The sequence below is a fragment of the Chionomys nivalis genome, chromosome 23 (assembly GCF_950005125.1).
Source record: "Chionomys nivalis chromosome 23, mChiNiv1.1, whole genome shotgun sequence".
In the NCBI taxonomy this organism is placed as follows: domain Eukaryota; kingdom Metazoa; phylum Chordata; class Mammalia; order Rodentia; family Cricetidae; genus Chionomys; species Chionomys nivalis.
Window position 1 is genome coordinate 29,626,418 of NC_080108.1, and position 15,215 is coordinate 29,641,632.

The 15,215-nt window shown below is 45.3% G+C and overlaps 1 protein-coding gene across 1 annotated transcript in view; it reads left to right on the forward strand.

The window, feature by feature from the left end:
• Oca2 (OCA2 melanosomal transmembrane protein) overlaps window positions 1-15,215 on the forward strand; it is a 209,294-nt gene that overhangs the window by 132,943 nt on the left and 61,136 nt on the right. The window contains exons 22-23 of the mRNA XM_057756393.1: window positions 3,842-3,935; window positions 8,149-8,242. Coding sequence (XP_057612376.1) covers window positions 3,842-3,935; window positions 8,149-8,242 — 188 coding nt within the window. The remainder of the gene's footprint in view (window positions 1-3,841; window positions 3,936-8,148; window positions 8,243-15,215) is intronic.

The following is a 15,215-nucleotide window of genomic DNA, read 5'->3' on the forward strand; positions in this document are numbered from 1 at the left end:
CTCCAACAGAACCTTCCCCTGGACCAGCTGTGGTAAGGCAGAGCCCATGCCCCTGGGCTTCCTGGAACTCTCCATCTCTAGCCTCTCTGTCCAAGCCCGGGTGTGTGAAGCGAGCCCCATCCTCCCATCCCCAAGAACCCACATTGGGTAGTTTTCCTCACCATTTGGCTCTGCCCCCCCCCCCACTGATGTGTGGGCATCGGTTCTCCCTAACTGGGTCTCAGTTCTCCTGTTTGAAGAGAGTCCCTTCTGACTAGAAGCACCTTCGCTCTACAAAGCTGTGGAGCCTTCTGCATCCAGGGGAACACATACGGAAATGCAGAAACGACCAAAGAGCTGGCAGACACAGCTGCTGTTTGAAGGATGATCAGTTAGTACAAATGCAGTCACAGAGCTAGAGGCCACTTGGTGCAGCAAAGCACCTGCAGGAATTGTTCCCCGAGCACAGTGGTTCTCAACCTTCCTAACACTGGGAACCCTTAATACAGTCCCTCATGTTGTAGTGACCCCCGGCCATAAGATTATTTCATTGTTACTTCATAATTGCAACTTTGCTACGGTTAGGAATCTCAATGTGAATATCTGGTATGGAGATGGTCTTAGGTGACCGCCTCGAAAGGGTCATTCGGCGCCAAGTGGTTTTCAACAGACAGGTTGAGAACCCCTGCCTTGGAACAGTGGCTGAGTAATTCTGTTATCCCGAGGACACACGAGATGACAGAAACAATTTCAGCCCGCTTCTTCTTTGTGTCGGGTCTCAGACGGGAACCTCCATTCATCCTGCAACCGCGTACATGTTTGTCAGTGGTATATCTCCTTTCTTCCGTGGACCGGAAAGGATGTCCTGCCATTGGGAGGGAGAGGATTCCGAGAATTAGCTCCTAACTGGTAGGATGCCGCCATGGAAATTCTCTTCATGCACAGAAGAAAAGCAGTCGTTCAGTAGATGAGTGGAGGCTCCCACGGTGGTTGGATGAGACTTGAGGAATATAATCAGAGCAATATAGATGAAGGTGTCCACGTCCCAGGGTTTGAGATAAACTAAGTTTGCTATTAACTTTTTTTTTTTTTTTTTTTTTTTTACTTTGAGGCAAGGCTTCACTAAGTTGCCCTGGACCTTGAACTCACTATGTAGACCAGGCTAGCCTTGAACTCTTGAGTCTACCTATTAAATGCTGGAATTAAAGGTGTTTACCACTGTGCCTCACTACTTTAGCTATTATTTTATAAAACTGGATTGAAATGTTTCTGACTTTTGTCATTTCTAAGTGTCCCTAGGTCACTGTTGTTATAGACAACAGCTGGGTCTAACCCTCTGTTTTGAGCCCTTTCCATCGTTGCTTGTTGTAAAATGTGAAAAATTAAGTAGGACTTAACACTGCTAATATTTAATAATGCAATGAGAACAGCCCTAGAAAGTCTGAAGTGGTCAGTGTGAGGCCCCTGGTCCTTACCATATGCCAGGGTTTAATCCCTTGCTTGCTTGAGATGGAGGAAACACTGCATGGTCTTAAGAAATGGAAGATACTGGGGTCTTGGGGTCCAGATATTTCAGTATTTGAGCACACTGGGATCTTGGGGTGCAGATATTTCAGTATTTGAGCACACATTCCCATGCCTGGGAACCCCCTTCACACTCACTTGCCTTTTCTTCCTTCTCTTCCTGATGTGAGAGTCCTCTCTGTGTGCTGTGATTACCATTAATGAATAAAGAAATTGCTTTAGACCTATAGCAAGGCAGAACTTAGGTAGGTGGGGAAAGAAAGCTAGGCTGAATGCTGAGAGAAAGAAGGATGGAGTCAGAGAGACACCATGTAGCCTTGCCGGAGACGAACACAGGAACTTTACCTGGTAAGCCACAACCACATGGGGATACTCAGATTGATAGAAATGGCTTAAATTAATATAAGAGTTAGCCAATAAGAAGCTAGAGCTAATGGGCCAAGCAGTGATTTAATAAGCTTTCTGTGTGATTATTTCGGGTCTAAGCTAGCCAGGCTGCCGGGAACCAACAAGCAGCCCCCTCCAACATCTTCTAGCCTGCAGTAGGCAAGAGCTTGTGGGAATCTGAGTACAGCCCTGTGGTGGCAGAATTCCTGGGGCTCTGCTATGGTGCCCTCACGGCTACACTGGGGACCTGACAGTCTTCCTCTGTTGAAGCCTCTTCTCTTCAAACTCCTTGGCTTGCACAGGAAAGAGTCTGTGACAGCTTCAGCCTTAACATATTACTATTTCCCCCCTGGGCTATATGGTGATTTATGCACATAATTTTGTAGTTCTTAAAAACTGATTTCTTGGATACACACAGTTGTGTACATTGCCATTTAGCCCAGCGTGAAAGCCATGTTTTGAAGGCTCTCTGGTTCTTCAGCATCTTCTTATCCCAGGTTTCTTTCCAGGCCCGATGAGGAGGTATTCAAGCAGCTGTAGCTGTTGGCTGGAACAGCTGGTATAGGGGAAAACACTCAAGGGTGATAAAGGTTAAAAGTACTTCATCCGAGCGTTCGCTTTTTCTTTTACACTTGATGCCATTTTTGCTTTTAGCCTTTTCTTTTCTAAAATGTTCAGAATGGAGAGCTGAGCCAGGTCCAGTGGACTGCAATTAGGCTAAATAGCAGAGCAGTTACAGGGATGCATGGCTGTGTTTCTGCAGAGGGAGAATCTGGGATTGAATCCCAATATGCCATTTATAGGAGCTAAATAAGGTCGTCTCTAGAGGAGTAGGGATGTGAGCAGCAAAGACACACTGTCTTCTCCATTAGCCTGGCAAGGTGGGTTACAGGCCCTTCCCCAATGGTTAGGGATCAGTGAGTCCTCTGTCTAGGGAAGGTAGCCTTGGAAGGACGCTACAAGGCATATTTCTCTCCCTTCCTTCCTTCCTTCCTTCCTTCCTTCCTTCCTTCCTTCCTTCCTTCCTTCCTTTCCCTTCCCTTCCGTTCCCTTCCCTTTCTCTCTCTCTCTCTCTCTCTCTCTCTCTCTCTCTTCCTCCTCCTCCTCTTCCTCTTCCTCTTCCTCTTCCTCTTCTTCTTTTCTCTTCTCCTTCCTTCCTTCTTTTCGTGGCTCATAGACTGGCAGTCATGTAGCCAGATTTTGGTCCACACTCTGCAAACCACTGTGTATATTTATTTAGGGGACAAGGATTCTGAGAAAAGGATAATCAGAGTATGTCTCAAACACACAGGGCAGCAGACTTCCAGTTATAAAAACACTCAGGGAGAGAATACTTTAAAAACACACCATATATTTCTTACAGAAATGTTACAGACCGACATGTTTCATTGGTTATAATAATACAGAATTTTTCCATTAGAAGAGGGCCACTGGCTATTGGTAGAGCTCCCTGGAAACCGATATTTCTGGTTGTGAAGTCTGTTACAAATGCCACGGCTTCAGGACAACTGGGGAGAGCAGCGGTGAGAAGCACCCTTCACAGGGTACAGCTTCTGAGCAGAGACTGTTTTCCTGATTTGGTTGCAAAACCCACCATTATTGTGCCAGCGAGATAGCTTAGTGGATAAAGGCACTTGCCACCCAAGAATATAAACCTGAGAACTTGAGTTTTATCCCCAGAAGCCACGTGAAGTTGGAAGGAAAGAACTGGCTCCATTCCACAAGGCTGGCCTTCCACACTTGTGCTGAGATATTGCCACCCCACCATACACATACGCGTGCGTGCACACACACACACACACACACACACAAACAACAACAACAAAAATAATTGATGATAATGATAATAATAATAACAATAGCAAAACAAGGCCGCTCACGTTCTGCAAGTCTGAGTGTGTAGCTCTCACGGTTTCTGTGATAGTGGCTGCAGTGTTCCTTTCTTCCACAGATCCCTGTGCTTCTGAATCTGAGCCAAGACCCTGACATTCGTTTGCCTCCACTGCCGCTCATGTATGCCCTGGCCCTCGGCGCCTGCCTGGGAGGTAAGGGGTGCTGACTTCATTGTGAGGAACCACACTGGCACCATGGGGGCGGACAGAGAAAGAGCTGGTAGCTAGCAAATCAAAGGTGAATTCAAGAGAAGCCTGATGATTTCCTGATTTCAAAACCTGAACAACCAGAACTCCTCCGTTCCTCTGTAAGCTAGTCAGCGTCTGCCATGTCCTGGCACGGCTTGGGTCCTGAAACCCTAATCAATCAGATGGTCTGGACTCTCAGAAAAAGAAGTTTTAGTACCTCGGAAACTCAGAACTTACTATATACAGTTTGACAGGGAGGCGGGGTTATTCCATACATCTGATCGAGGAGGTGGGGCTACCTAATATGGGTCGGAGCAGTCTTTGTAGGGGAACAGTCTTCGGGATGTAAACACTGAGGGGGAGAAAGCTACTGTGGACATTTTCCTTATACACGGTTATCATTCACATTCAGATCAGAGGGAGGCTTTGCCTCCCTTTGAGCCCCTCCCAGGGGAAGGCTTTATCATGGCACGTGTCTGAGGCATTGGCGCCCACGTCAGCTACAGATTCATTCATGATTTTACTTGTTCTCTACAACTTCTGACCATGCAGGGCCCATGGTCTGATGAGGTCTCTGCTGATATAGTTCAAAGCTAGCTAGCATGCTCCCACTCTGTGCCTCTAGGCAGCACCCTATTCAATCAGCAGAATCTGCAGTGGACGGTCTTTCCCTCAGGGCCCCACTGCCTAGAAGCATTGCGTGGGTGAGTAGGGACTCCACCTAAGAGGAGTCTGCAGTGGTCTTTCTCTCTGGACTCCACTGCCTAGAAGCATTGCGTGGGTGAGTAGGGACTACTCCACCGAAGAGGAGGAGGGAAGATGAGAGACCAAGCACAAGCACTGGGGATGACGTCTGAGGAAATTGTGTAGAGGAACTGATTGCTGGGTAACACACGAGGGCTCCGGCTGTAGCTGTCTACAGCCAAGTTGATCTAGAGTTCTCGTATTCGGATAGCTTAATCGTCTGGGGAACACAGGTGGATTATAAAGATTCTTAGATAAACAGAGCAGATTTTATATATATATATATATATATATATATATATATATATATATATATATATATATCGAACATTCTTTGTTGCCTTCAGACATGTCCAGATAATCTAGCTTTCTGTGTTCTTTGACTTCTCAGACTATCAAATCAATAGCGTTCTGGTTCATTTATCTGCTCATTTGTGAGGTGGGATTAACATCAGCTAGTGAGGCACCTAAGACTTCAGGAGACAGCTGATTTATCTAATGCAGTGACTGAGGCGGAATCCTACAAAGGGCAGAATAATTAAAATTTTCCCTTCAGAGAAACAGCTCCAGAAAACAACAACTGAGTTTCTTTCATAAACACATTTAACACCAGCAGTGGAAACAGGATCCAAGAACACTTGTGAATTCAGCCCTTAAATGGGATTTTAAAAGATTCAATAAAATGCGAACATATGAATTACCTGCTATAATAGCCTGGCATTGTGCTCTGGGGGAGGAGGGAGCCAGGCACTCAGCCTAAGATTATAACAATGGGTGTGTTCACAATGGGTATGTTCTCACACGGTGGGAGACCCAGAGCACATGCCGAATGCCAGGGAGAGACCACAGTCAGGGAAGAGAGCAGTTAGAAAAGGTGATCCAAGGGAAGGAGTTGAAACAGGAGACCTCCTGGGCTAGTTCCTGATGGGTAAACTTGGAGGGGGCCTCCAGGAGAGACACTAACACAGACTAATATAGATGAATATGCTAATGTAGGCTAGAGACTGAGCACCTCTGGGAAGCAGGCATTCGTTACTGAGCTTTTAATCCTTAAGAACTTTTAGACAGAGTCATTGGAAGGTGCTCATTTCTGGTCCACTGAACACTTAATGTGCTGGGTGTTAAGTGTACACCAACTCTGCTCACTGACAGGATTTATAATACAAAATACCTAACACAAAAGTTACCCTCTGAGCCGTGTTGAAGGGTCTCCCAATACATTTTCAGCACATTTTTGTGATGTCATTCACCCCCAGTTCCATAGCTCTTTCCACCACTTTAAACTAAAACTCCAAAGGGAAGCAGTAGCTTCATTAGCCCCGGGTTTAACAATTTTGATGAACACTTTCAGTGGAAGCTTTTGTTTAGCTTTGGAAATAAATGTATTGCTCCGTGAACTGGGGAACACAGACCAGGCAGTTGGAACTAAAACATATTTTACTTGTCTGACTACCATGGCTGCTTTTTCTGTGACCGTGATAAAGAACTCCGACAAGGGCAACTTATTGGAAGAAGCATTTATTCTTGCTCACAGTTCAAGGTACAATCATCAGTCATGGCAGGGAATCAGGGTAACGGGAACTGGCAGTGTCTGCTGGCTGGTTTTATGTCAACTAGACATAAGCTAAGGTCATCAGTGAGGACAGAGCTTGAGCAAATGCCTCTGTAAGATCAGGCTGCAGGCAAGCCTGTAGGTCATTAGTGATTAATGCAGGAGGGCCCAGCCATCGTGGGTGGTATCACCTCTGGGCTGGTGGTCTTTGGTTTTCTAAAAAAAAAAAAAAAAGCAGGCTGAGCAAGCCATGGTGAGCAAGCCAGGAAGCAGCATTCCTCCATGGCTTCTGCATCAGCTCCTGCCTCCAGGTTCCTGTCCTGTTGGAGTTCCTGCCTCACCTTCCTTCAGGATGGAAGTGTCAGCCAAATAAACCTTTTTCTCCCCAACTAGCCTTTGGTCATGGTGTTCATCACAGCAATAGACCCCCTATGACACAGCGCCTGGTCAGGTTCTGTTGGTGGTCAGGAGGCAGAGAACCATGAGTTCTGCTCAGCTCTCCTTGCCACTTACACAGCCCGGGATCCCAGCCAGCGTACGGCAATACCCATAGTGGGTGGGTCTTCCTTCCTTAATTAAAAGTCAGCATAATCTCCCCCTACACATCCAGAGGCATACCAACCCAGGTGGTTTTTGGTTCTGTAAGGTTGACAATTAAAACTAATGATCACATTTGGCAAGAAGGCAGTCTCATTTGTCAGGCCCAGAATGGGACCAGACAGACAGACAGACAGACAGAAAGGTGATAGTGTGGCTACATCTGAGAAGAACACCTAGGAAGGTGGTCTGGGCCGGCAAAACAATGACTTGTACATTGCTACCCGGTCCAGACCCTTCAGATGCTCTGTGCCTACCCATGAGAACCCTAGACATCCTTAAGCTTAAGCTCTTCCTTTTTTTTTTTTTTTCAATGTTGCTCTAGAGTCAGAAGCCTTGGTTCAAGTTCAGGGCTTGTCACCTATCACCAGACACCACAGCAAGCTTTTCAGTCTCCCTCACAGTGCTTCCTTTGTGAGGACACCGAGCCCTTCCGTCTCTCTGTTTTGAAGTTTCTGGTTTTGGAAGCATAATGTCCTCCTGCTCGCACACTGCAGTGGCTCCAGAGCCAGGGTTCTCTGCTCACTAACCCTCAGGGTTAGCTTTCCCTTTACTCTTGAGACGCTGATGTCAGACCTGAGCTAAGCCTGTGGGGCCTCGGCTGTGCGCTTGAATACCAATGGCTCCAATTAGGCAGAAAGAAGAGGCTCTTGGGCTTGGCTGTGTAAGACTTTCTTGAACGAATCGCTGTGTGTCTGGGAGGAGAAAGGGTGGGAAGAATGACCTGATGGGATTGCCTTGGTGGTTTGCTCCACCCGGACTGTGAGGGTTGGCATAAGTGCCCGTGTGCACAATAAGTGCCCGTGTACACAGCGTGTCCTTTCCCACCGTTTTCACAAAGAAAGCTTATTCAAGGAAATGTTTATGTGAAGAAAATGCCTAGCAATGAGCAAAATTGGGTTATGCAAAAGTTTCAGCTGATGTTACCAACCCTTTTCATCTGCTGAAAGAATTTCTTAGCGGATGTCTGAGCCTAGAGTCCAGAGGTTCCTGACTAAGATCTTGCTACACTGTTTTAAAAAGGACACACACACATATTGCAACCCATGGTTGTTTGCTTTGCTTGCGTTTTTCTCTAAAAGATGCATATTACCTGATTCCAACTGGGATCTTTTCAAACAGATAACTTATTATCTGGTTGGCAGTGTGTTTGTTTCCAGATGTTTCAAAGCATTGACTTTGATGGTCATCATCATATTACAGCCTTTGAACAGAAGAAAAGAGCAAAGATCAGCTTCCACGATGAGCTTGGCTGTTACTTTATTTTCTGATTTCTGATTCCAGGTAACGGGACACTGATCGGAGCATCTGCCAACGTTGTTTGTGCAGGAATTGCAGAGCAGCATGGGTATGGATTCTCTTTCATGGACTTTTTCAGGTACTTTGTCATTTAAGATGTCTCTTCACTACCATGTTCTTAAACCAATTGAATTAAAAACGTGCACCAATGCATGCCGCTAACCACTGGGATATTCAGGATTTGGTGATTAGAGACTTTGGTGCAGGTGAGACCAGCTCAGAACAAGGCACATCGGTTATCTGAGATTAGCTTCATCATACTCTGAATGCTTTGGGTTGAATCGATGGCTAAGAAAGGGTTGTAAGCTTGCTGGACTCTTCTTGATTTTACGCTTTGAAAGCGTAGTGGGAACAGGTCATTAAGGTGGTGAGAGATGCTAGCAAGGGTCCGGGAATAGCACTGGGAACTAAGACCTGTGCTAATCACGCTGGAGGCAGTGGGTGTTCCGTGTGTGAGCTCTCCACAGGAGGACTGCACGGAGATGGACCCGGTGTTGTCAGGAATGCAGCTGATATCTACAAAAGAAAACCTGTCCCATGGCGGCGGGGGGGGGGCTAGGTTCTTCTCTGCACTTGGTGGCCTGTGTGCCTCTGTTTCCATGGCCCGTGTGTACTTTTCAAGCAGAGAAGGGAGAGGAATGGAAGCCAACGGCCAGTGTGAAATGGTCCTGCCAAAATGACCTGTATTTGGTGTTGAGTCATAAAACTGCAGCTTGGTATATGCACAGGAACAGACTTCTGCCAACCCTCATGTGAGGAATTCTAACATGTGTTACCGAGAGACAGACAGACTATGGCTCTCGGAGACAGTCATTTCCCTACCCTAGAAGCTTGTTCCTCAAAGTAATTTTTGCCCAGGTCTGAGCTTGAGCAAGAGCCCTCGTTGTCAAACCTCCTTGAGGACTAGAAGTGGTGTCATAGTCTATGTAACATGCAAGACTCCCTGGAGGACCAGATAAGCTCACAGAATGGGCATGGTCGCAGGGAAGCCACGGTTAACTGCGGAGTGGAGAGTCGCAGAACCCAGTGATTTCTCTGCCTGTGAGATGGAATGCGAGCCTCTGAAGTTCAGATCTGGCACTGAAGGCCTAGAAGATTCCCAGAGAGTCACTGCTATCCAATTCCTATCGGAAGGCAAAAGGAGCTGGAGTCCGCTGTCTGCAGTGACTAGCGAGCTATGCTTGCTTAGAAAGAAGTGAAGGCAGGGTTAGGCAAATTCTTTTTCCTTGGGCCCTTTTATATGTGATCTAGGGGTCAAGTCACTTCAAGGGTGGACCCGCCCTTCAAGTAATTCCTCTTTGGAAATGCCCTCACAGACCTATCCTGAGCTGTTACTCTTATGCAATTCGAAATCCAGTCAAGCTAACGATATTCAACCACATCTCCGTAAGTCCTCGAAATTATGATAATGACGGTGTTGTAACTACTCCTAAGATGATATGGGTGTCCCCTATACAACGGGGAATTCACTAATTCTTTCCACAGAATATGTGACGTCTTTTGAGGAATACTTACTCTTTTGCATATCCCATAAGTTAAATACGATATTGTAGATTTAACAATACTGAAGTACTGATAGTTGATGTTATGTTACGTGGTAAAAGAATAGAAGGGGAAAAACATGGATATTCACTTAATATGCTAATATATATACACAAACATACTCCCCTTTAAACTTTACCTTATTTTATGTGTGTGTTTTGCCTGTGTATTTTTATGTGCCGCACAAGTATATCTAGTACTTAAGGAAATCAACATAGGACATTGGATCTTTTGGAACGGGGGTTATAGATAGCTGTGAGTGTTGGGAATTGATCCTGAGTCCTCTGCAAAATAAATACGCTTAACCACTAGACCATCCTTCCATCCCTACAAACACATTCTTTTTTTTTTAAAAAAAAAAAAGATTTATTTATTTATTAAGCATACAATGTATTTCTGGCAAGGAAGGCAGGCACCAGGTCTCAATGCAGATGGTTGTGAGCCACCATGTGGTTGCTGGAAATTGAACTCGGGACCTCTGGAAGAGCAGCCAGTGCTCTTACCCCCTGAGCTATCTCTCCAGCCCCATACAAACACATTCTTAACAAAACAGAAAAGACATGTTCATAGCATTTATGTTCCTTTATCGTACTGTTTGGATCGGGTTGTATTTCCCATTGAACTTAACCACAAGGCTCAGTAATCCTAAGTGATGCCCTATAAATTGCTTGTACTCCCTCTCTAATCTTACTTCTGTTGTGTGATAGAAGTCCAGTTGCCCACAGGTCAGCTGCATCAATCACACCTGCCATTACTATGACTCCTACTTTATCTTGTTGACTCAAGGACATAAAGAATCCAAAGTAACCACGGGGAAGTCTCAGTATTCAATTTAGTGGAGATAATATCATGCTTCCTTCTAGGAACTATGTGTTCTAGGCTGTTGGAATAAGAAATAACAGTTGTGCTAGGGTGTGACTTGATTCACGCTGTCTCATCACATGTGACCCAGGCAGTTCAAGTTTAAAGCTCTCCTTAATATTTAAGTTCCAACACTTCTAAAGTCTAAAGTTTCTTCTGGGATTAAAAAGAAATGTGTAGTTAAGAACCTGTGTAAAACCCAAAAGTAAGTTATGTACTTTTGATATATAACAGCACAGAATAAATAACCTGATTCTCAAACGATAGCAAGGAAAGACAGACCCTTACTAGAAACAGTCCCAGGCCTGGCATCTAGAACCCCAGATGGCATGATGCATGCTCTGCCTGCTTTGCTGAGCTTGGCCCTGCAGCTCTGTTCACGTGGTTTGTCTCTTGGGCCAGGCAATTCAGGGCCTTGGGCTTTGCTTTGTAAATGCCACACACATTTCTGGAATCTCTGATCCCTGGGTGTTGTGGCTGAAACAGGCTTCAAGTTGATCGCGTCTTCGTTCAGGGAACTCACCCTGCCTGACGTTCCCCTAACTCACAGCCTTCTGAAGCCTTGGGCAAGAGCTTTCATAACCCATAACCTTTGCTCATGTAGGCCTACAAAGTCAGCTCAGTGTGGGCAATGATTTCAAGTTCTGTTGCCACTATAGACTCCATCGGCCTCTTCCTATTAGAGCTTTCGTGGTCATGAGCGCTGAGGCAGCTGAACCTGGATCAAAAACCTTCTGGGAAGTTGTTCGTGAGTAGGGAGCCTCTCAGTAGCTTTCTCAGGCCCCTTTCCAACAAATTTGCCCTGCAGCCCTTGATGGGCCCCTGCCATTAGGACATTCTGTTGTCGCAGCGCAGAGCCTGGGGTCGCCCGTGAAAAATACTGATCTTTTTGACATTGTAGCTCTTTTGTCAGAACCTGTCTTGTTGGAAACTTTAAACTTATTTAAGGTTCTTTAATTACCAAACTGTAATTTCTCTATTTTTTTTTTTTGGCTCTACTTTTCTGTTAATTGTAAACCTGGCTAAGTCACTGCAGCCCCAAGGTTATCCTGTCTTGAAATTTCCTCTAGCAGGCAAATCAGTCCATTGCTTTGAAATTTGGCTTCCTGAGAAATTTTAACAAGTGGGGAAAATACCGTCAGATGTTCTGCTACGATGTCACACAAGGGACCTGCAGCATGATTTCCGTCAGAGTCCTCTTTCCCTGAAATCTCACTAACACTGCTATCAGTATCTGTATTGCTATCAGCATTCTCCTACGGTCCCAACAGAACGATCCAGGGAAATCTGCTGACAGCAGTCTGAAACATCTCTAGGTCACAGCTCCAAGCACGGGAACATCTCTAGGTCATAGCTCCAAGCTCGGGAACATCTTTAGGTCACAGCTCACATGTTCTCCCACACACAAGCCACCACAAACAACAAACTCCGTATCTAATTTATTAGATTAGTATGCACACGAGGCCTTGGTTATCTAGCCATGTCCACCTGCACACCAGAGAGGCACAACACACACTGGTTACTCGGCTCACGAAGCTGAATCGTTCATCCCTTCCAATCTGATGCCAAAGGCCTGCTCGTTCCTGGAGAGCCACCGTGCTTAGTCCGCATCCAAAGACTGATGTCTGCAGAGGATCACAGTGTCAGTGACAGACGCAGCTGCTCACAAAGACACGAGGGCAGGTGCGCGGGCACTGCTTCTTCTGAAAGCCTCTTTACATACTCAGGGTTTGGAAGGTGTTGCCCACTGTGCGGTCAATTTTCCTTCCTCAGTTTACCTTGTCTGGAAATGTGCTTACGGACATACTTAGAGGTGTATTTTCTAGGTCATTCTAGCAGTCAAAACCAACTGTATTTTCTATTGCTGTATCACAACATACAAGACTGGGTAACATGCAAAAAAATCAAGGTTCGTTTAGGTCAGAATTCTGGGAGCTGAAGATCTAAAACATCAGCCATTGGATCTGCTTGGCATCCGGTGAAAGGCCTGCTTGCTACATAATAACATGGGAAAGGGCATCACAAGATGAGACAGGGCAAGTGTGCCAGAGAGCAGTTATTTTTCTTTAATAACAAAGCCATTTCCTCAATAGTACATCAATTTATTGATGCACGAGGTCATTCCACTTAAGGGAGAGGACTCCAGATGTCTCAGCCACCTCCCAGTGGCACGAGATCATTCCATTTAATGACCCAGTCGCCTCGCAGTGACGTCACCTCCAAACATTTAACATATGCATTTGGAGATTTAAATTTCCGCCAATGAAACTTCAAGGGATGTAGTACAAAATAGTAAGTTGTCCTCATATAAAAAAGAATGATAACTTTGGGGAGATATTTTATATTAGACATTTCACCAGTTTATGAGAAACTAGCAGGACTGTACACTTTTCCAAGACGTTAACTTGAATGACACTTGTGGGAGTCTGAGATACGGGAAAGAGACAGCGAGCAGGCGCTCAAACCAGCGTAGGCGCTAACTGTACATCTTCCCACTGGACTCTGGGCACACAGCTGATCCTGCGAGCAGGTGTTCAAACCAGTGTAGGTGCTAATATCTTCAGTGCACAGTTTAATGCTCCAGTTCATTCCTGTTCAGACTTGCATCTGCCTCTGCTAAAAATGCATAGTAATCCTAAATATGAAGAATTGTTTCAATACTAGCCATGGCAGTGGTCTCAGCAGGATGGTTCACTTCATGCTACTAACTTCTCATCTCCATCATGAAGATCAGGGAGGACCCAGGCCCAGAGTGCAGACGAGAATGGGTACACAGATGAGCACTGTCATGGACAACGGTGGCGGGCAGAGAGCGAGACTTGACAAACCAGCTGTCCCTCATGTCTGGGCTCTTAATTTCTGGAGAGCTAGAAGACTGTCCCCTACATGTTCTTCATTGGTCATCCAAGCACAGGACTCACTAGCCTCTCTGCCTCCTTTCTACCTTCAGAGAGCAGCAAGTCCTCATGGAGGTTTTGAGACACTGGATTGGTCTCTCAGGGATGGAGGACAGGCCTGTGCCTCTTGGGACATATGGAGTTGCCTATAGTTCAGTATCAGTGGTGGTACGTGTGCTTGTCGCCATCGTGGGAAGCTGGGATGACCTGCACACAGGAACCAGTTGGCCTTAGGAATTGAGCTAACCTGCTGGTCTATTGCCACAAGTTATTTAGCCCTGTGAATCACATTTGATCTTCTGAACTGAGATGGAATGTACCCATGGTCCAGGGCCACCAGTACTTAGCAACTTGGTCAGGTCCCGTTTCAAAATAAAAAGCTAAAAGCAGGGGTATGGCTCAGAAGTAGAACTCTTATCTAACGTACATGAAACCCTTGGTTTAAAGTTCATTACAAACAAAGCAAAACAAACAAGCAAAAAAAAAAAAACCTAAGTTGAGCGCATCTTCAAGTTAAATGCAGTCAAGTCTTATGCTTCAATTTTTAAAATCTTTAATTACAGTTTGTTTATAGAAAGGAAGAACTTCTGAATGACATGTCTTGACTACACTTATTTATTCTATGTACACGAGGGCTTTGCTGCATACATGTATGTGTATCACGTGTGTGCTTGCTACCCAAAGCTGCTAGGAAAGGGCATTACACTCTCTGGAACTGGAGTTATGGGGTTCTAACCCATAGATGGGTACTGGATATCAAACTCACATTATTTGTAAGGGTAACAGGTGCTCTTAACCACTGAGCCATCTCCAGCCCTTGACTTCTTTCTAGTTCTCTTCCACATCTTAAATTCTGCAGAGGAATTGTAGACGTCCCTTGGCTTCTTGTTGTCACCTATGTGGTCACTAGTGAGTCTATTTTCTCTTTAGGTATTCTCCATCTACCTGCTGATTGATTAATTTCTGCTTTCTAGACAGAGAGCCACTCTTCCTTGGTGGTGTGGGAAGTCCTGGCCGTGTGTTGCTTTTATTAGTTAATGAATAAATCTGTTTTGGCCAGTGGCTTAGCAGAAGAGGTGCTAGGTGGGAAAACTAAACTGAATGCTGGGAGAAAGAAGGCAGAGTCAGAGAGAAGCCATGTAGCCCCGCTGGAGACAGATGCCAGATGGAACCTTGCCAGATAGAACCTTGCTGGTAAGCCACAGCCACGTGGCAATACACAGATTAATAGAAATGGGTTAATTTAAGATATAAGAGTAAGACAGAAATATGCTTAAGCTGTTGGCCAAAAAATACCACAAATAATAGAGCTTCTGTGTGATTATTTCATGGTCTGGGCATCTGGGAACAAAGAAGCAACCTCTGCCTACACCTTGGTTGTTCCTATTTGTTTGAGATCTACTGTTAATACTACTGCATGTTTACCACTGGCTCATTTCCCCCCAGGACTGCCTAGTATCTTGATGATTGAAGTTAATGCATATTTTTTAAAGTAACTTTGTTTGTTTATTATTTTATGTATATGGATGTATGCATGTAAACCACATGAGTGCCTGATGCCCATGGAGGCTGAAGAACACATTGGGTCCCCTGTAACTGGAGATACAGATGGTTATGAGCCTTCGTATAGGTGCTAGGAGCTGAGACCAGGTCTCCTGGAAGAGCCGCCAGTGCTCTTAACTGGCAAACCATCTTTCTAGCCCTATGGATGAGGTTAATATTGAGCAGCTCCTATATAGAGTATTTTGTGAG